The following is a 22,500-nucleotide window of genomic DNA, read 5'->3' as shown; positions in this document are numbered from 1 at the left end:
TCTCTCCCTGAACGGGAAAATGTGTCTGAAAATCAACGGTTAACATTTACATTTAGTTTTACATTTGTCACCACTCTGACGCTCTTCTTTGGGTGATTGTGCAAAGAGCGACGCCGCTCCCGACTGTGGGAGACGTTCACCGAGGAAGTAGAGGCACAGCACGATGAACTGCTCTGCTGAGCGCGGCCAACGCTGGTGTTACCCCAAGCACGGATACTTATCGTGTAACACTGTTGTTTTCCCCCCTCCTCCCAGTATCCTCCCCTCCTCCCAGTATCCTCCCCTCCTCCCAGTATCCTCCCCTCCTCCCAGTATCCTCCCCTCCTCCCAGTATCCTCCCCTCATTTGATGAGCTATTTGGTGATGATTTTCCTGGAGCCCGGAACGTTTCACCGGAGCCCGACGCTCCGGTACGACTTTGCTCAGCGACGTTGGCGGGACAAGGCGGCGCTTTCCTTTGTATTATTCATTTCCCGGACGAGCGTTTGTGTTTCAACTTACTTTGACTTGGTTTTTCTACCTCGACCTTTTTACCATTCTACAGAACTCGGTCATTATAAATAAACATTTGCTGTTTGATTAAGAAGTAGTCTTGTATTCATCTGATATATAGAATGGGAAGTTGTGAATTAACCCGTAACCCGCTTCCCTGAGAGCTGAGGACCTTTATTGGTGGTGGTGCGACGACACACTAAGTCACATTTTACCAGGTTTTGTCAAAACCTGGCGGCGCCCAAACTTCACTTAAATATAAATATTAATTATAGGTCCATATCACGCGTCATGTGTACAGTTAACAGTTAAGATTATTGCTATTATCATGTACCATGTATATGTCGTGTGTACATATGTAGTATGTAGAATGTAATAGGTAGTGGGGGCGGGGTCAGGTGGATTGGGGGCGTGTCCTCCGGCGGCGCCGACAGATGGCGGATGTTCCGTCCAGATGTGAAGCTCATTAAAAGGTTCTGCTAACGAGCTCAGACTGGGAGGCCCCCAGCACAACCAGTCTGTGCTGCTTGTGCTGGGGGCCTCCCAGCCCGCTTTATTGGGCTTTTCTCGTGGTTCAGAAAACAACGAAGGAAAGTTCTTCTCGTTTTATTGTGATTTCAAGACGTTTCAGAGCATTTGAGTTTATCTGAGGTAAAAAAGGTTTTGATCAGGTCCAGTATTGATCGGCTGGAACCACATATTGATCGCATATTCTTCAGCTGGGAGGTTTCCTACGCAGGGTTGAATCAGGTCTGGTACAGGGGGAGGTTGCTGGTTGAAATCCTCAACTCCAGCCTTAGTCCACATCCGACAAACAAACAAACAAACAAACAAACAAACAAACAAACAAACAAACAAACAAACAAACACTTATAAAAAGGTGGATTTGAAACAATGTGAGATCAAATTAAAGATGAAAACCTCCGACACCTCCTCAGACGGGAACCCAACAGTTTGTTTTTTAGAATAGAAAAGTAAAGTTAACTGGAGTTTGAAGTAACTGGTCAAACTAGTTAAGGTTAAAAGTCAACCCTTGGTTAACGCCCCGTCCAGAAGGTTCCAAACGGAGTCAGTTCCAGCTCAAGGTTCCGACCTTCGTCCTTTTCAACGGGTGGTGAGTCGCCCACTGAGGAGTCCCGGAGACGCAATACCTCTCTGTCTCTCTCCCTACTGTCTGTCTCTCTGTGTCACCCCGTCTCCCGCCCAGCCGAATCCATCGGTACAGATTTTCATCCGATCGTGAAGTCCGTGTCTCACTCCCTAGCTTGCCCAGTCTAAGCCCCCCCCCCTCTCTGTGAGTGGTCAGAAGGACGTGACGCATGTCATCTCGTCCGCCAGCTCGTCCTCGTCCCGCCCCGTCCTGATGGGCTCCTCGTCGCTGTACATGGGCCCCAGGTCGGCGTTGCCTAGGAAAGCGCCCCCTGCGGCGGGGGCGGCGCTTCCTCGGCTCAGCAGGTCGCTGGCGGCCGACTCCATCTCGTCGATGGTCATGTGACACGCGTCGGCGATCTCACGCTTCGCAAACGCCACAAACTTTGGATCCTTCGCATAAAGGCCGAGACCCTCAGATATCAACACCTGGAGAGAGAGACAGGGAGGGAGGGAGGCAGACAGACAGACAGATAGGCAGACAGTGAGTCAGGTACTAACCCGCCCGGATCAGATGACGTTTCAGGGCGTTCCAGGTGCAGTACTCACGGCCTCCACCAGGCTGTCGGCAGAGCCTCGCTTCTCGCTGTAGTGGGGACTGAGCTGACTGGGGACCCGCAGTGTGGTGTACGCCCTGTAGGGGGCGCCCTGGCCTGCACAGAACACACTGTTACTGGAAACGATCCCATATAGGACACAGTAAAATCTACAGCTTTATAATAAAACAGGATAACAGAATAATGCTAATGATAATGAAAATGATAATGATAATAATGATAATAATAATAATGATAATGATTATGATAATGATAATGATAATGATAATGATAATGATAATAATAATAATGATAATGATAATAATGATAATAACAATAATAATAATGTTAAGGTTAATGTTAATGATAATGTAATAATAATAATGATAATGATAATAATAATGTTAATGATAATAATAATGTTAATGATAATAATAATGTTAAGGTTAATGATAATGATAATGATAATAATGATAATAATGATAATAATGATAATAATGATAATGATAATGAAAATGATAATGATAATAACGATAATAATAATAATAATGATAATGATACTGAAAATGATAATGATAATGATAATGATAATAATGATAATAATAATAATAATAATGATAATAATGATAATAACAATAATAATGTTAAGGTTAATGTTAATGATAATGTAATAATAATAATGATAATAATAATGTTAAGGTTAATGATAATGATAATGATAATGGTAATGATAATGATAATAATGATAATAATGATAATAATAATAATAATAATGTTAAGGTTAATGTTAATGATAATGGTAATGCAATAATAATAATAATGATAATGATAATTATATAATAATGTTAATGTTAATGATAATAATAATAATAATAATGATAATAATAATAATAATAATAATAATAATGATAATGATAATGTAATAATAATAATAATAATGATAATGATATCATAATGTTAATGATAATGATAATGATAATAATAATAATAATAATACTAACAATAATAATTCTAATAATAATAATAATAATAATAATAATAATGTTAATGTTAAGGTTAATGTTAATGATAATGATATAATAATGATAATGATAATAATAATAATAAATATAATATTAAAAAAAAAAAAAATAATAATAATAATAATGATAATAATAATAATAAATATAATAATAATAATAATAATAATAATAATAATAATAATAACAACCTGAGGTTCCTCCTGAGCCTCCGTACCAGCCTGCTCTGGGAGCAGCTCCTCTCACACTGACCCCTGCTGGACAAAGAGAGGGAAACATGACATTAAAACTGTCTCTCTGTCTGTCCATCTGTCAGTCTTATTGTATCCCTCCCTATCTGTCTGTCTGTCTGTCTGTCTGCATGCCTGCCTGTCTCACCTCCTCCCTTCTTGGCCTCTTCCCAGGTGGCCCCTCCCTCCTCCTCCACCAGGATGAGGGGGGCGTAGAGGAGGCGTCGGGGGCAGGAGTTTGCCCAGGAGGTGGAGGAGCCGATGGAGGAGCGGCTGGAGGAGTGACGGGAATCATAACTCCCATAGGTCTGGTGAGGAGAGGAGAGAGGAGGGGAGAGAGAGAGGAGAGGAGAGAGAGTGGAGAGGGAGAGGAGGGGAGAGAGATCAATAAGATCAATAAGATGGAGCAGGACAAGGGTGGAGTATCCAGCTGTATCAGCATCATGTCACTCGAGGCTAGGAGCGAGGAAACGAAGCTCTTAATGTGTACTCAGTGTGTATAGTGTGTACAGTGTGTACTCAGTGTGTACTTGTACCTGCGTGCGGGCCCTGCAGGGGGGTGGGGTGTGGTGGTAGGTCCCGGGTGGAGGCAGGTCGTCGCTGCTGCCCTGCCTCCTCAGACAGTGGATGTTGAACGACGGCTTCCTGCCTGAGGAGGAAGCAAAGCGTCAGCATGACAGCTGGCGCACCCGGGGGCGCCAGCTGTCGGCTCACCTTTAAGCCGTTTGACCTTCGACCCCCGCGGACTCCTACCTGTTGGCGTGGCCGGAAGGAGGCGTCGCCGAGCCGTTCTGCACCCGTTGCTGTAGCCGTTGCCATAGTTACTGTTGCCGTAGTGTCCATCGTAGTCCCTGTCCATGGAGGGGTCGTCACGGTAACGCCTGAAACACACACACACACAGTCGTTGGTCTGTCCGTCCACCCGCCCGTCTGTCCGCCCACCCGTCTGCCCGTCCGTCTGTCTACCCCCTGCCTGTCTGTCTGTCTGTCTGCCCGCCCGTCAGTCCATCCATCAGTCCGTGGGTCCACCCCCTGTCTGTCTGTCTGTCTGTCTGTCTGTCTGTCTGTCTTCCCTCTCTCTCTCCCTCCATCCCACCTTTCTCTGGAGGTGATGCTGTCGTTGTCCTCCTCTCTGCTGTAGTAGCCCTGCTCTCCTCCATATCCCTCCATCTCTCCGTCCATCCCTCCATTCCTGTCCCTGCTGTCCCTCCTGCAGGAGGAGGAGCAGAGTTTGTGTATTATTGATGGATCAGTGTATGGATTATCAATCAGACAGGGTGTTGTTGCCATGGTGACGTGCCGTACCGGATGGAGGGGCGGCGCTGAGGCTTGTCGCCACGGCGACTGTGCTCCTCGGTCTCCGTGGATACGGGAGCCTTGGAGAGTGAGCCGACCCGGTGGACCAGACCGTTGGACACCCCGCCGTCCCCTAGTACCCCCGGGCCTGAAAGGGGGAGAGACCGGGTGAGGGTGGTGCTCCCTGCGCTCAGGAGCAAGACACCAACAGAAAGATGGATGTTACCATGGTTACCTGTGGGAGTGGTTGCCATGGAGCTGCGACGGTCCTTCTCTGTACCAAAACTGTTCTCACTCTGAAGAGAGAGAGCGGTGAGACAGACAGGTCAGACAGAGAGGTAGTGGTCAGACAGACAGGTAGTGGTCAGACAGACAGGTACCTTGTACTCCTCCTCCTCCTCCTCCTCCTCCTCCTCCTCCTCCAGCGTCTCCTCTTCTTCCTCAAAGTCCTGGTTCAGCGCCAGACGCATCTCAGGTCCCAGATCCTGCAGCGTCTGCAGCCCCGCCTTGCACAGCTAGTACCAGTACACACAATATGAGGACACACACAGTACTCGTACACAGTAACAGTACTAGTACTGTACTAGACTAGTAGTACTACTAGTCCTAGTACCTGCACGGCTGAGGCGTTCCCAGACTCCTGCTCCAGGAACGCTCCTTTCTCCTTCCTCTTACGGAACTTTCTGAAATAATCCTGGATGAGGAACGTGGCGTAGAACTTCCCCACGGTCACCTCCTCTTCTGGGGATTGTTAATATTACAGATGTTATGATATTATAACATCATCAAGAATTATATTCATATTATAATATCAATTGATATTTATGTTAAAGCACCTTGTTCAAGTTCTACTCTGATCAACACTGGACTGTAGTAGTACTGTAGTTCTGCTGTAGTACTGTAGTAGTAGTACTGTAGTAGTATTGTAGTAGCACTGTAGTTGTACTGTAGTACTGTCATAGTACTGTAGTAGTAGTATTGTAGTACTGTTGTAGTACTGTAGTATTACCGTAGTAGTGTTGCAGTACTGTAGTCCTGTCATAGTACTGTAGTAGTAGTAGTACTGTAGTACTTTTGTAGTATTGTAGTACTGTAGTATTACTGTAGTAGTGTTGTAGCACTGTAGTAGTAGTACTGTAGTACTGTCATAGTACTGTAGTAGTACTGTAGTATTCTCATAGTACTGTGGTAGTAGTACTGTAGCACTGTGGTAGTACTGTAGTAGTACTGTAGTACTGTTGTAGTAGTACTGTAGAATTATTCTAGTACTGAAATAGCACTGTAGTAGTAGTACTCTATTAAATTTAGGGATTTTAACAACTAGTCCTATAAAGAATCATGTCGTTGTACTCTAGTAGTAGTACTGTAGTTGTAGTAGTACTGTGGTAGTACTGTTATAGTACTGTAGTAGTAGTTCTCTAGTACTGTCGTAGTACTGTAGTAGCAGTACTGTAGTAGCAGTACTGTAGTACTGCAGTAGTAGTAGTACTGTCGTAGTACCTTTGTGCGGGGGGATGACCTCGTCCAGTAGTTTGGGTTTCATCCTCTTCCAGATCTTCTTGATGATCACCCTGAGCTCCTCGTTCTCCTGCTCGGGGTTACCTAGCAACCACACGGCAGGGGGGGCGTGGTCATCGGTGGGAAGAACTCTAACGGTGCTAGCCATGCTAAGCTACCAGGCTAGCCAGTAAGGAGGTGTTGCTCAGCGGCACTGCGGCGGCGGCGGCTTACCTTCTGTTTTAATCTTGAGCGCCGTGCGAACCAGAGCGAACAGCGTCGCGTTGAAGGTGACGGTTCCATCGCTGTTCAGAGGCATGTTCATGGCAACCAGACGCTGGAGGGAGGAGGGAGGAGGGAGGAGGGAGGAGGGAGGAGGAGGGAGGGAGGAGGAGGGAGGAGGGAGGGAGGAGGAGGGAGGAGGGAGGAGGGAGGAGGAGGGAGGAGGGAGGAGGAGGGAGGGAGGGAGGAGGAGGGAGGAGGGAGGAGGGAGGAGGAGGGGGGGAGGGGGAGGAGGAGGGAGGAGGGAGGAGGGAGGGACGAGGGAGGAGGGAGGGAGGAGGGAGGGAGGGAGGAGGGAGGGAGGAGGAGGGAGGGAGGGAGACAGAGAGAGGGGGGAGGAAAGGGAGGTGGTGTCATGCTGTTCCTGTCTCACCTCCAGGCGACGTCTCATGTTCAGGAATTTTCAGCAAATTTCAATATGTGAAATAATCCAAGAGGTGGAGGAGGAGGTTGAAGTGGTGCTGGTAGATAAAGGGTGGAGATCTGCTCCTGGTTGGTGATGGCTGCTCCCTCTTACCACCCCCCGAGCTACGCAGCCTGGGCCTCTCATTCCACTCACACGTCAAATCCACAAACACATCTGCCTCCATCCACCTCCACAACACCTCCAGCCTCCACCCGTCACTGTCAGAGTCCGTGGCTGAAACACGGATCCGCGGCTTCGTCACCTCCCGTCTGCACCGCTGCAATGGAGTCCGGTCCGGTCCAAGCAAAGTCCTGGACAGGCTCCAGTACGTTGAACTCTGCTGCCAGAGCCTCCACCCGCACCAAGCCCTGGCAACACATCACCCCCACCCTCATCCACCTCCACTGGCTCCCTGTCAACACCCTACTACTAACCTACAAATCCCTCCACCCCTATGCCCCGCAGTACCTAGCTGACCTCCTCCACCCCTATGCCCCGCAGTACCTAGCTGACCTCCTCCACCCCTTCGCCCCTCAGTACCTAGCTGACCTCCTCCACCCCTACGGCCCTCAGTACCTAGCTGACCTCCTCCACCCCTATGCCCCGCAGTACCTAGCTGACCTCCTCCACCCCTTCGCCCCTCAGTACCTAGCTGACCTCCTCCACCCCTACGGCCCTCAGTACCTAGCTGACCTCCTCCACCCCTACGGCCCGTCCCAACGAGGCTGACAGCTCCTGTCCCTTTTTGGATCTTTTTCTGTTATTTATCTTTTTTGATTTATCGACCTTGTCTTGTTTTGTTGTTGATGTTTTTAAAGTGTCCTTGTGAAAGGCGCCATATAAATCCCAGTTATTATTATTATTATTATTATTATTATTAATAATAAATAACAGGAACAGGAAGTGAGGTCATGACGGACATGAGGTCAGGTTTGTCCTGATCCGGCTAAGCCACACCCCCACGTCAAACCGGGAGGCGGGGCCATGTTGGATTAAGGAGACGGACAGGAACAGGAAGTGAGGTCAGGACAGACAGGAAGTGGTTACCTTGCAGGCCACCCTGTGGGGGCAGAGCTTCCCGAAGCCCAGAGGCGGCTGGATCCGACGCAGCAGAGCCACCACGTCCAGGTGCTTGATGCGCCCCCTGGTGGACGGGCGGAGTCTTTCAAACCACTTTCATTCATCTCTTTAACTTTGCTTTGTTTCTTGATAACACGTGTCACTGTTGATCCTCCCCCGGCAACGGATGACATCATCTGCTCAGAGCTATTTTCATTGGCTGATTTGATATTTAGGTCTAATGGGATATTACGAGGCCCCAGGTCATACCGGGTGAGTGAACTATGTGTGTACTATGTGTAATACTATACAACTGTGTGTAGTACTGTGTGTATTACTTGGCCTCGGGGTCATACTCGGACCAGATGTGTGTACTGTGTGTGTAGTATACTATGGTACTCTGTGTAGTACTGTGTGTATTACTTGGCCTCGGGGTCGTACTCGGACCAGATCCTCTTGAACTCGTCCAGGTGATGCGGCCCCAGGATCGACCAATCACGCGTCAGGTAGTCGAAGTTGTCCATGATGACGGCAACAAAGAGGTTGATGATCTGAGAGAGGGAGAATGACGGAGCCACGGAGAGAGAGGAGAGAGAGGCTGCAGGCTGAGGCAACAATAATAATAATAATAATAATAATAATAAATATAGCTGCAGGCAGCAGTAAACAGTTAGGTACATATTAAAGATTTCTGGTTTCTCAGGAACGCAGCACGATTTTCCGAGTTTACTGGAACGGAGCATCGGCTCCCCCCCGGTCTGTCGTCTCCTCCGAGACGGAGGCTGGACTTATATAACATCGGTTCATGACGTCACAAAGCGCCCACTTCACAAACTAATCAAGGTACACCAAGATTCTTTAACTTCCAGGAAAATTCCGAGCGCTTTTCTATAATTCCTGCTCCAAATGTAGATCGATATGGATCAAAATTTAACTACAAGATGTCTGAGACGTTCCGGTTCTAACCAGACTGTGAGTCATTACATTACATTTCGCTTTTAGACGCTTTTATCCAAAGCGACTTACAATTGTTTAAACACCGACGGACGCAGCCATCAGGAGCAATGAGGGGTTAAGTGTCTTGCTCAAGGACACTACAGCATGCTAGCAGGAGGAGCCTGGGATCCAACCAGCAACCTTTAGATGACTAGACCACCAGCTCTACCTCCTGAGCTACCATCCCCTTTTCCAGTCCAGCGGTTGTCCTGTTCCAGACACTTTTAGCCCAAAAAATGCCAAGGAGAATAATAATAAAAATAATACTAATAATACATAATTATTACAAGTAGTAGCAGTAGTTGGAGTATTATTTTACCAGGAAGGCACACAACATGAAGAAGCTGATGAAGTAAACGATGGCGAAGTTGCTGCCGCAGCTGAATTCCTCTCCGGGTTCGTAGTCCGACTCCGGGTCGCAGCGTTTCCCCGGGAGGCTGGCCAGCATGATCTCCTGCCACGCTTCACCTGTCGCACACCTGGAGCAGCAAGGGGTCAGTACCGCAGTACACAGTTAAACAGTGCTACAGTACCACAGTAATACAGAGCTGCATCACTACATCACTACAGCACTCCATCACTATAGTAATACAGTACTACATCACGACAGTAATACAGTACTACACCACTACATCAGTGTTTTTACTCGGGGGAGAGGAGGTGGAGACCTGAAGAGCAGCAGAACAGCCTGAGGAAAGGTCTGGAAGTTGTTGTTCCTGTTGATCTGAGTGTAGTCCTGCATGGCAATCTTCCCAAAGGTCTGAGAGAGAGAGAGAGAGAGAGACGGGGGAAAGAGAGAGACGGGGGAAAGAGAGAGAGAGAGAGAGAGAGAGAGAGAGAGAGAGAGAGAGAGAGAGAGAGAGAGAGAGACGGGAGAGAGAGAGACGGGAGAGAGAGAGACGGGAGAGAGAGAGCCGTTTACTTTGATAGTTTGTCTCTCCTAGAGCAGTACAGACCCCTCTAGAGGAGTTTTTCAACCATTGAACGGTCAGAGGCCACCAGGTGGCGCTGAGAACATTCCACTTAAAATAAATACGTTTGTTCTTCTGATGAACGATCAAAATTGCCAGGGAGCACTAACTCATCGGCTCCAGCAGGGGGAGCAGTTCTGTTCATCAGACGAAGCTTCACTCTTAGAGTCGAGGCGTAGCGATGGGAGGTTCACCTGTTTATTTTAACTGCATGGTCGCCTCCCTCTCCTTACTCCCTCGTTTACTGCCACAGCTATGACAGGAAGAGGCAACGTGACCAATCGCTGTTCCAGTTTTCCCGCACTTAATTAACTGTTTTGCCCCTACTCTCTTAATTAACTTTTCCCATACATGTCGTTGTTTGTTTCTTTGTTTTTTTTATTCTATGTACCAATGCTGTTTGTTTCTATGTTTATGTTTTTCCATGTACATGTTGTTGTTTGTTTCTATGTTTATGTTTTTCCATGTACATGTTGTTGTTTGTTTCTATGTTTATGTTTTTTCCATGTTCTTGTTGTTGTTGGTTTCTATGTTTATGTTTTTTCCATGTACATGTTGTTGTTTGTTTCTATGTTTATGTTTTTTCCATGTACATCATGATGTTTGTTTCTATGTTTATGTTTTTCCATGTTCTTGTTGTTGTTGGTTTCTATGTTTATGTTTTTTCCATGTACATGTTGTTGTTTGTTTCTATGTTTATGTTTTTCCATGTTCTTGCTGTTGTTTGCTTCTATATTTATGTTTTTTTCCATGTACATCATGATGTTTGTTTCTATGTTTATGTTTTTCCATGTTCTTGTTGTTGTTTGTTTCTATGTTTATGTTTTTCCATGTTCTTGCTGTTGTTTGCTTCTATATTTATGTTTTTTTCCATGTACATCATGATGTTTGTTTCTATGTTCATGTTTTTCCATGTTCGTGTGTTGTGAGGTTGGTGTGGTAAGCAGCCACACCTGACCTGGATCTAGGTGATTGGGATCAGGGTGGCTGCATACCTGTTGCTCATTGGTTGGTCAAACGAGGAGGTCTAACAGGTTAAAACCCCCATTCCCACACACACTCAGGAGAGGAGCCTGTGTCTGAGGAGCCTGATTTAATATCATGACATTAACTGCTCGTGGGCTTATTCCAGCCAGCCCACTCTACAATAAACTGGTGTTTACAACCCCCCGTCTTCTGTGTCTCTGTGCAGGAGGGCACTGAACAGCCACTTGGGGGGCGTGTGGTGGCGAACGGCCACAATGTTGTTGTTTGTTTCTATGTTTATGTTTTTCCATGAACATGTTGTTGTTTGTTTCTGTGTTTATATTTCTCCATGTACAAAATGTTGTTTTTTTCTGTTTGTTTTTCCAAGTACATGTTGTTTGTTTCTATGTTTTTCCATGCGCATGTTGCTTTTTTTTATGTTTTTCCATGTACATGTTTGTTTCTTTGTTTTTCAATGTACATGTATTCATTTGTTTCTATGTTTATGTTTTTTCATGTACATGTTGTTTGTTTCTGTTTTTCCATGTACGTGTTTGTTACTATGTTTAAATGTGTTTTACTATGCTTATAATTTTACATTGACACTTTAAATCTAAATAACTACTATCCGACAATTATTTCAAGTTTTATATTTATTTAAGACTGATAATTTGTAAAACAGGCAAGTGTAGAGCAGTGGTGTAAATACATGACTCCACCCCCCACCCCTCCTCTCCAGTGATGCACAGATTATTTCCACTTCCTGGTTAACAGGAAGTGGTGATAGTAGATTATTTTGATGCCCTCTAGTGGACACAGAGCGCCCCCTGCAGGACCGCTGCGGTAATAACACACCTGCATGCCGATCACGGCGTAGATGAAAAAGATCATGGCGATAAGAAGAGCAACGTAAGGTAGAGCCTGCAGAGAGAGAGACAGGAGGGAGAGAAAGGAGAAAGAGACAGGAGAGAGAGAGAGACAGGAGAAAGAGAAATGAGAGAGAGAAACAGGAGGGAGAGAGGGAGAGACAGGAGAGAGAGAGACAGGAGGGAGAGAGACAGGAGAGAGGGACAAGAGAGAGAGACAGGAGAGAAAGAGAAAGGTGAGAAAGGTGAGAGAGACAGGAGGAAGAGAGACAGGAGAGAGAGAGAAATGAATGAGCGACATCTTTATTCATAGCATATTTCAAAGTAAAAGCATGTTTGACCTGCAGTGAAGTTTCAAAATAAAAGTGTATGTCCTGAAGTGGTATTTCAGAATAAAAGCTGTCTGACATGCAGTGGTGCTTCAGTATAAAAGCATGGCTGACCTGCATTGGGGTTTCAAAATAAAAGCGTGTCTGACTTGCAGTAGTGTTTCAGAATAAAAGCTGACCTGCATTGATGCTTCAATATAAAAGCATGTCTGACCTGAAGTGGAGTTTCAAATTAAAAGCCTGTCTGACCTGCAGGGACTTGATGAAGGTCCATAGGAGGGTTCGAATCCCCTCGCCTTTGCTCAGCAGTTTCACCAACCGCATCACGCGGAACAAACGGAAGAATGTGATGGAGACACGGGAGCTGTCCTCCCCACTCTGAAAGAGGGAGGGAGAGAGATGGAGAGAGAGAGAAAGAGATGGAGATAGGGTGGGAGAGAGGGAGAGAGATAGATGGAGCGAGATGGAGAAAGATGGAGTGAGAGAGAGAGAAAGAGATGGAGATAGTGAGAGGGAGTGAGGGAGAGAGAGAGAGAGGGAGAGGGGGAGGAGGAGAGAGGAAGCGAGATCGGGGGAGAGAGAAAGACGGGAGAGAGGGAGAGGCAGGGGGAGATAGATACGTAGGTTTTTAAAAGTCCCTTGAGCAATGCGTGATGGAGGAGTGACAGGATGAGGGAGGAGTTAGTTGGTCTATTAGAGAGAAATTTTTCCTAGGACATATTGTGTGTTATCACCGGGTGCGTTGCATTACCTTTCACTGCATATATGTATGAAAGTATGTATATGTATGTGACGAATAAACCTCTTGAATCTTGAGTGATGCTCACACTGAACTCCGTCACCACGATGTCCACGACGCTGCCGACGACAATCAGAGCATCGAAGGAATTCCAGGCATCTACGAAGTAATGCTACACACACACACACACACACACACACACACACACACACACACAAAGTCATCATCTTATATTAAAGTTATTTTATCATAAATATTATCTGATGGAGGTGTGGAGGTGGTGTGGGTGATTGAGGCCCCCACCCTCAGCCTCAGCGCCAGCAGCTTGAGCAGCATCTCCACGGTGAAGAGTCCGGTGAAGACCATGTTGAGGACGTCCATGATGTGGCTGAAGGACTTGCTCTGCTCGTAGTGCTAAACACACACTGAGCTTTAGGTTCCATTCGTGACTCTTAAAGGTGCAGTGTGTAGAATCTAGTGGCATCTCGTGGTGAAGTTGCAGATTGCAACAAACTGAATTCCCGCCCCGAACCCCATCTCTTTCCAGTGACGTAGGAGAAGCTACGGTGGCCTTCAAGTGCCGCAAAAAATCGTGAAAAACGATAAAGCCCCTCTCTGGAGACAGAGTTTGGTTTGTCCCTTCTGTGCTACTGTAGAAACATGGCGGTGCAACATGGCGGCCTCGGGAAAGCGTACCCGCTCCCTATGCAGTTAAAAATGGCTCATTTGAAGGTAACGAAAACACAACTATTCTTATTTTCAGGGAATTACACACTAATTAAAACATACTTGTGAATATTACATTCCATTTCTGCCAAGTGAGTTCCGTAAATTATACACACTGCACCTTTAAATGGATTCAAAAGAGACTCAGTCAATCAGAACGTGTCATAAAACACTGTAAAACCAGTTGTAAACACTTGGAAACAGCCTGAACTGGAGCCTGGGAGGCTGTCGTGTGGGTTCAGGTCGCACCTGCACGGCCAGCGTCACGGTGTTGAGCAGGATCAGGACGAACATCACGTACTCAAAGCCCGTGGAGTTGATGATAGACCAGAACTTGTACTGAACCGGGTTCTTGGGGATGTAGAGCTTCAGGGGCTGGGCCTTCAGGGCGTACTCAACACACTGCCGCTGAGGGGGGAGGGGGGCATTACAACCTGGACCAGAACCTGGAATAGAACCTGAGAACTTTGACTTGAGTGTTAGAACCTAGACTAGAACCGTAGAACCTGGACTAGAATCACAGAACCTGTTTCTAACGGTCCACTAAGTAGAGAACCTGGTTCTTGTCCAGCTCGCAGTTCTTGTACTCCTGCTCTCCCTGCTCCCTGAAGGTGATGATGACGAAGCCGACGAAGATGTTCATCATGAAGAAGGCGATGATGATGATGTAGACGATGAAGAAGATGGAGATCTCCACCCGGTGGTTGTAGATCGGACCTGAGTTCTCCTCGTTGGCATCGATGGCCTTGTAGAGGAGACTGGGGGGGAGGGGGCGCTACGTCAGTTTGGAATGAGGAAGAGTTCTGAGGAGCAGTGAGATAGGAAGTGAGAGGGGCAGACAGACAGGCATGCAGACAGGCAGACAGACAGGCAGGCAGACATGCAGAGGACAGGCAGGCAGGCAGACAGGCAGGCAGGCAGGCAGGCAGGCAGGCATGCAGAGGACAGGCAGGCAGACAGGCAGGCAGACAGACAGACAGGCAGGCAGACAGGCAGGCAGGCAGACAGGCAGGCAGGCAGGCATGCAGAGGACAGGCAGGCAGACAGGCAGGCAGACAGACAGGCAGGCAGACAGGTACCCACGCTGGCCAGCCCTCGAAGGTGGACACAGTGAACAGAGCCATCATCCCCATCAGGACGTTGTCGAAGTTGAAGTCACTGTTGATCCAGATTCTCTCTCTGAGCAGAGGGTGAGACACATCGCCCTCCTTGTACACAACGAAGCTGCCCCTGTACACAGTACACGCAAGTACACACAGTACACACACACTCATTATACACACATTAGACACACATGTTTACACACAAATGTGTGTGTGTGTGTGTATGTAATATGTGTGTATGTAATGTGTGTATGTAGTGTATATGTGTGTGTCTGTAATGAGTGTGTATGTAACCTGTGTGTGTTTATGTAGTGTATGTATGTGTACGTAATGAGTATGTGTGTGTATGTAATGTGTGTATGTAATGTGTGTGTGTGTGTATGTGTCTGTGTGTATGTAATGTGCGTAAGTCTGTGTGTGTATGTGTGTATGTAATGAGTGTGTGTATGTAACGTGTGTGTCTGTATGTAATGTATATGTGTGTGTATGTAATGTGTGTGTGTATGTGTGTGTGTGTGTAATGTGTGTGTGTGTGTGTGTGTGTGTATGTTATGTGTGTGTGTCGTACTTGCACTGCTCTGGAGTATGTTTTGCTTCGTCAGTGCAGCGATAAAACTTCCCCTGAAAAAGTACAAAACACAGTATATTACATGTACAGCTGTGCGTTTATATATAGACAGTACAGTTAATACAGTATATATATATATACTGTGCTAGGTGTGTTTTAATAAAATGAATACAATATCAAAAGTACATATACAATATATAGAGATATATACACACTGATCAGCCACAACATTAAACCAGTGACAGGTGAAGTGAATAATATTGATCATCTGGTTCCAATGACACCTGTCAAGGGGTGGGATATATTATTATTATATATATACAGTTATAAATTATTATTATATACTGTAATTTATTATTATATATATATAATGTTATATATTATTATTATTATATATATACTGTTATATATATTATATATATATATATATATATATACATATATATATATACTGTTATATATTATTATATATATATATACTGTTATATATTATTATTATATATATACTGTTATATATTATTATTATATATATACTGTTATATATTATTATTATATATATACTGTTATATATTATTATTATTATATATATACTGTTATATATATTATATATATATATATATACATATATATATATACTGTTATATATTATTATTATTATATATATACTGTTATATATTATTATTATATATATACTGTTATATATTATTATTATTATATATATACTGAAGTTGATGTGTTGAAGCAGCGTCAGGATCGGAGCCACTTTGACAAGGAGCACATTGTGATGCTGGACGACTGGGTCAGAGCGTCTCCAACACCACAGGTGTTGTGGGCTGTTCCTGCTGTGCAGTGCTTACTACCTACAAAAGTACTCCAAGGAAGGACGACCGGTGAACCGGCGACAGGGTCATGGAGCCCAAGGCTCATTGAAGAGTGAGTGAAGTTGAGCCCGTCTGGTTCGATCCCACAGAAGAACTACTGACTGTTGAAACAGTGAATGTTGCTATGATAGAAATGTGTAGAACACGGTGCATGGCAGCTTGCTGTGTATGGGAGCTCACAGTGTCCATGCTGACCCCTGTCCACCCCTGAAAGCTCCTACAATGGACACGTGAGCATTATTTTTAGTAAATAATATGATGACATCATAAAGCGTCTCACTGTAAATCTCATCTCCTTCCAAGCAGGACCAGCTGAATATTTGGGGTCAAAGTTGTTTGGTTTTTCATTCATTTCTGCTCCGTACGTAGATTTGGATGAAATTTCAACCACAAAATGTTTGTAACATACCAGTTCAAATGACATCTCAACCGTATTTGTAGCTTCTGCCATTCTACTGTTTGAGTTTTTGATTTAAAAATTCAGGGAATTTTCCCCAAACAATATTAGCAACATAAACATAATAAATAAATGTTCATTTTTTGACCGATTATAGTTTTCGGGGTTTTGTAAAATGCAGAACAAATTACAGTTTTCAGGCTCCAGCCCCCCCACGACCCCACGCAGCCTCGGCTTGGGTTGTCTGCCTCAACCATGTCTGTGCGTACTGCGGTTGTTGTGTTTCAGACACTTTTAGTAAAAAAAAAACACCAAGAAGATTAAAAATAATAAAAATCTGAGCAACCACAACAGCCCTGCAGGCTGGACCCCTCGTAACAATGTCATGTAGAACCCTGAGGCAGGGATGAGTGTTTCACATTCAATCTGACGTTGTGACCTTGAGAAGCCTCCAACGGACTCATCATCCTGACCACTAAGGGGCGCTGATGAGTCCCCCTCAGGGTCCCAATGTTCTAGTGTTGTCCACCAGGAGGCATGAGATGTTCTGACCCTGCAGAGCCAGACCCCTAGAAAGCAGTGGTCCAGTCTAGTAGTCATTCAGTCAGTCAGTCAGTCCAGTCCAGTTCAATCCAGCGATCTCCATCCACTTTTCTGAAAATCGGGAGGTTGTTAAAGGATCATGACTCTATTTTTATTAAAATGTTGGTTCCATCTTTTCTGACTGTTCCTACAACCTGCAGGACACTCACCCTGCAGGTTCAGCTGTGTCATCAGCTGAGGCATGAGCAACACAGTCTCAACGGGTGAGACCTCGCGTGTTGAGCTGCTGGCTCGTTGAGCACGTTGTACAGTCTGTGCATGTTGTGCACGTTGTGAACATTAAGCACATTGTGCATGTTGTGCATGTTGTGCACGTTGTGAACATTGTGCATGTTGTGCATGTTGTGCACGTTGTGAACATTGTGCATGTTGTGCATGTTGTGCATGTTGTGTGTGTTGTGCACATTGTGAACATTGTGCACGTTGTGCATGTTTGTGAACATTGTGCACATTGTGCACGTTGTGCACGTTGTGCAAGTGTACATTGTGCACGTTGTGAACTTTATGCACCTTGTGCACATTGTGAACGTTGTGCCCCTTGAGCACGTTGTGCACGTTGTACACGCTGCAAAGGTTGTGCACATTGTGAACTTTGTGCATGTTCTACACCTGGAACACACTGCAACACACATTGTTTCACTGTGTGTACAAGGGAGAGTGCGTCTTTGACCAGAATGTCCAGTATTTCCACTGATGTGATGAAAGTGGAATATAAACCATCACCGACGGAATGTCCTCTGGGCAGAGGTTCCCAACCACCGGCTCGTGGGCAGTGCCGGGCCACCGGACTGTGAGAACACGGGCGACATTTTTTCAGGAGGGATCTGCTCCACAGCAGAGCAGCGGCAGGAAATTAAATACATCTAGAGTTTTTATTTGATGTTTGGAGAAAAAGATCGCTCTGATCGGAGCCGCGCAACCATGCATACCGCGACCCCCCCCACCCACCCCCCATACTAAATCTGAACATTACAATTTTTAATACATTCAAATATTTAAAATAATAAAGCATACAAAAATCTGCTGGACTACCTGGCACCAGCGGATCTTGACCACTCCAATATGGTGGACGTGCAGACAAACGTGAGAGTTGACGACCGAGCGAAGAAGACGAGACGCAGGGAGGAACTGTGCTTTTCCACCGGCAGAAACAGCATCCCTTCTTATTTTGGTGAGTAACTTAAAAGTAGTGTAATTAGTAACCTATTGTTTATTATTCTGAAGTCTAGTCTTGCTAAAAGCTCTTAACTTTATCGGTGTGTTCAAATATTGTCATATATTTGTTGTTATTTATAATTGTCTTTATTCAAAAAAAAGTTATTCTTTGAGAAACCAGTGTTTTTCTTTTCAAATCAAGACTGGAGGGTTTAAGAATGGCATAACGGTCAGTGCTGAAAAAAAGACGCACGTTTAAATGGAAATTCAAATTGAAGGGTGGATTTGGAGTATGTGACTTCTACTTCTTCGCATATGCAAGGGATTGTGTGGCTGCAGTGCTCGACTCCGCCCCTCGAGGGAGAGCGACGTGTTCGGCTACTTCTGCCAAACTTCTGACTCCAGCAGAGTGAGGTCTTCAGCGAACTGACCTTGAAGAGCTGCACCCCGATGCAGGCGAACATGAACTGCAGCAGCGTCGTCACGATCATGATGTTCCCGATGGTTCTGATCGCAACAAACACACACTGGACCACGTGCTGAAACACACACACACACACACACACACACACACACACTCAGCTTGGGCCAGTTTCAGCTGCATTACCCAGGGGTCCAGCACGCTGCAGTTCCTCTCCCCTCCAGCCGGGGGAGCTCTCTTACCTTCAGGCCCTTGGCTCGGTTGATGGCCCTCAGGGGCCTCAGGACACGGAGAACCCGGAGGATCTTCACCACGGAGATGGCACTGGAACTGGAAGCAGCCAGAATCAGAACCAGTTATAACCAGGTAAGAACTGTACTCTGTAGTACTGTGCAGTACTGTGTATAGTTTGTAGTACTGTGTACTGTGCAGTACTGTGTACTGTGTAGTACTTACTGCAGAAAGAAGGAGACCAGGGAGACACTGACCACCAGCAGATCTAGTAAATTAAACCAGTTCCTACAGAAGGACCCCTGGTGAAGGAACGCTCCATGTACGGTCATCTGGAAGCACAGGATATACTGGTTACACTGGTTACACTGGTTACACTGGATATACAGTGATCCATTGCAAACATATTTTTACTGTTGTGTACAGTGTGTTCAATGTGTACGTGTGTACAGTGTGTACACTATGTATGGTTTGTATAATGTGTAGTGTGTAGAGTGTGTACGGTGTATACAGTGTGTACGGTGTGTACAGTGTGTATGGTGTGTACGGTGTATACAGTATATACGGTGTGTACAGTGTGTACAGTGTGTATGGCATGTTTGTACCTTGAGCAGTATTTCAACAGTGAAGATGGACGTGAAGGCGTAGTCTGCGTAGCCAAGAATCTTAAATAATACAGAGTTTACAAGTTACAGTTCTACACCTAAAACAGTGACACACCTGGAACAGTTCTACACCTGGAACAGTTCAACACCTGGAACAGTTCTACACCTGGAACAGTTCTACACCTGCAACAGTTCAACACCTGGAACAGTTCTACACCTGAAACAGTTCAACACCTTGAACAGTTCAACACCTGGAACAGTTCAACACCTTGAACAGTTCAACACCTGGAACAGTTCTACACCTGGCTCCAAGGTTAGGGTTAGGGTTACCATGGTGTGGTGTTGGGATGGTGTGGTTTGAGCAGCCACACCTGTCCTGGGTCTAGGTACCTGGGGTCCAGGATCAATGTGGCTGTACACCTGTTGTTTGTTGATTGGTCTCACGAGCAACAGGTAAAAGCCCCCTCCCCACACACACTCAGGAGAGGAGCTCTGTCATGACACATTCTATCTGCTCCGGGCCTGCTCCACCTCGCCCACTGTCTACAATAAGCCGGTGTGTTTTCTAGGAAGGCCCTGGAAACACCACTCGGGTGGCGTGTGGCAGGCGGATCTGCCACACATTATCTGGTTACCTGGTTACATGGTTACCGTGTTACCTGGTTACCATGGATACCATGGTCCCTGGTTACAGCAGACCATGGTTCTACTCACGTTGTTCCGGAAGGAATGTGCTCTGATGGGATCTTCAGCCGCCAGCGAGCAGCTGCTGAGGATGATGAAGACCAGGATGAGGTTGGTGAAGATGTGGTGGTGGATCAAGGTATGACATCCTACACGAATACTGAGAGAGAGAGAGGGGGCGGAGTTAAATGTTTTTCAACGTGAGGTCCAGGGATCCCCAGGTGGTCCTTCCAGAGGTACCACAGGGTCCCAGAAGGAGGAGCACAAACTCATTATGAGCATTCCATTAAATCTTGTGTTAGTAAGTTTTTATTGGCAGACAGACAGAAAGTACAGACAGACAGACAGACAGACAGACAGACAGACAGACAGACAGACAGACAGACAGAGTACAGACTGGCCGATAGACAGACAGACAGACCGATAGACAGACAGAACAGACAGACGGAAAGACAGACAGACAGACAGAAAGACAAACAGAAAGACAGACAGACAAACAGACAGACAGAACAGACAGACAGAAATACAAACAGACAGACAGACAGACAGACAGACAGACAGACAGACAGACAGACAGACAGACTTGCCGATAGACAGACAGACAGAACAGACAGATGGAAGGACAGACAGACGTTGTGGTGGGAACTCACGGGTTTGTTTTGCTGAGGCAGAAGAAGGCGCTGCCCTCCGGGATGGGCAGAACCTTCTCCTTAGGAGGAGCCAGGTCTGCAATGTTCAACTGGGCACCTCCTTCTGGAGAAGGAGGAGGAGGAGGAGCAGTATTATATGAATGGCTCAATCCACTGATGTAAAATCTATTTACTTGTCTCTGATCCTAGATCCACACACTGTAACACACCGTAACACACCGTAACACACTGTAACACACACTGTAACACACTGTTACACACGGTAACACACACTGTAACACACCGTAACACACCGTAACACACACTGTAACACACTGTAACACACTGTAACACACACTGTAACACACTGTAACACACCGTAACACACCGTAACACACACTGTAACACACACTGTCACACACTGTAACATGCACTGTAACACACTGTAACACACTGTAACACACACTGTCACACACTGTAACATGCACTGTAACACACTGTAACACACTGTAACATACTGTAACACACACTGTCACACACTGTAACATGCACTGTAACACACTGTAACATACTGTAACACACACTGTAACACACTGTAACACACACTGTAACACACACTGTAACACACTGTAACACACACTGTAACACACACTGTAACACACACTGTAACACACACTGTAACACACTGTAACACACACTGTAACACACACTGTAACACACATTGTAGCACACACTGTAACACACACTGTAACACACTGTAACACACTGTAACACACTGTAACACACACTGGGTTTGGATTCCGTTCAAACCTTCGTCTCCTTCTGGCTCCTCCTCTTCATATTCTGTGTCTTCATCTACATCCACCTGCAGAGAGGAAAGGAGGAGGAGGAGAAGGAGAGGGGGAGAGGAGGAGAGGGGAGTTATTCTGATTAAATTGAAATTGAAAGTTTTAAAATGTAAATCTTTACCTTCACTTCTCCGTTCTCCTCCTCTTCTTCTTCCTCCCCCTCCTCCTCTGCTCCTCCCTTCTTCTCTCTGCTCCCACAAAAAGGGACAGATCACACACTCCTCTTTTATACCATCCCTCCATCTCCTCCTCCCTCTGCTCCTCTTCCACCAATCTCTCCATCCTACTCCTTTTGTATTTTCTTCTCTTTCCCTCCCTCCCTCTGTCTTCTTGTCTCCATCTCCTCAATCCCTCCATCTCTCACTCCGTCTCCCCCCTTCCTTCGTCTTTTTGTCAATGTCTCCTCCCTCCCTCCTTCCCTCCCTCACTCTGTCTTCTTGTCTCCGTCTCCTCCTGCCAGGTTGTCCACAGCGATGGCCAAGAAGACGTTGAGCAGAATGTCTGGAGGACGTGAAGGAATATTTACTCATTACGACAAATGTATTGTTATTTTTTTGTTGTTTTTTTATTTTCATATAATTTTTTATCATAATATTCTTTTCTATGGGATTTTATAAAAATATATTTTTTTATTATTTTATTTTATACAATTTTCTTTTTTAATATTATTTTACATCATTATATATTTTATAATATTATTTTTCTTATAATATTTATTTTCGAATTACAATCACAACAACCGAGATGTTCTGAATTGACAGGCGATGAAGCTCCGCCCCCTGTCTGACCATGTGGTGAAGCCCCGCCCCCTGCTCC

At 45.5% G+C, this 22,500-nt stretch overlaps 1 protein-coding gene across 1 annotated transcript in view; it reads right to left on the bottom strand.

Moving 5' to 3' along the window:
• Positions 1-1,794: 1,794 nt before the first annotated feature.
• Positions 1,795-22,500, bottom strand: part of cacna1fb (calcium channel, voltage-dependent, L type, alpha 1F subunit) — a gene marked incomplete at its 3' end in the record, with an annotated part of 40,429 nt that continues 19,723 nt past the window's right edge. Inside the window, 34 exon segments of the mRNA XM_080014506.1 lie at positions 1,795-2,070; positions 2,191-2,294; positions 3,388-3,453; positions 3,575-3,734; positions 3,963-4,075; positions 4,180-4,307; positions 4,523-4,752; positions 4,755-4,870; positions 4,958-5,018; positions 5,124-5,237; positions 5,336-5,463; positions 6,223-6,324; positions 6,454-6,556; positions 7,955-8,051; positions 8,390-8,517; positions 9,282-9,441; positions 9,631-9,722; positions 11,755-11,820; positions 12,344-12,472; positions 12,922-13,005; positions 13,137-13,247; positions 13,809-13,967; positions 14,116-14,317; positions 14,643-14,789; positions 15,231-15,283; positions 18,698-18,805; positions 18,930-19,017; positions 19,144-19,250; positions 19,524-19,583; positions 20,238-20,367; positions 20,858-20,960; positions 21,647-21,701; positions 21,806-21,872; positions 22,113-22,185. Of these exon segments, the coding sequence (XP_079870632.1) occupies positions 1,795-2,070; positions 2,191-2,294; positions 3,388-3,453; positions 3,575-3,734; positions 3,963-4,075; positions 4,180-4,307; positions 4,523-4,752; positions 4,755-4,870; positions 4,958-5,018; positions 5,124-5,237; positions 5,336-5,463; positions 6,223-6,324; positions 6,454-6,556; positions 7,955-8,051; positions 8,390-8,517; positions 9,282-9,441; positions 9,631-9,722; positions 11,755-11,820; positions 12,344-12,472; positions 12,922-13,005; positions 13,137-13,247; positions 13,809-13,967; positions 14,116-14,317; positions 14,643-14,789; positions 15,231-15,283; positions 18,698-18,805; positions 18,930-19,017; positions 19,144-19,250; positions 19,524-19,583; positions 20,238-20,367; positions 20,858-20,960; positions 21,647-21,701; positions 21,806-21,872; positions 22,113-22,185 (3,920 nt within the window).

Source organism: Zeus faber (genome assembly GCF_960531495.2).
Source record: "Zeus faber genome assembly, chromosome: 15".
In the NCBI taxonomy this organism is placed as follows: Eukaryota; Metazoa; Chordata; class Actinopteri; order Zeiformes; family Zeidae; genus Zeus; species Zeus faber.
Note: the sequence above shows the minus strand (reverse complement) of the source record. Positions and strands in the feature narration are given on the sequence as shown.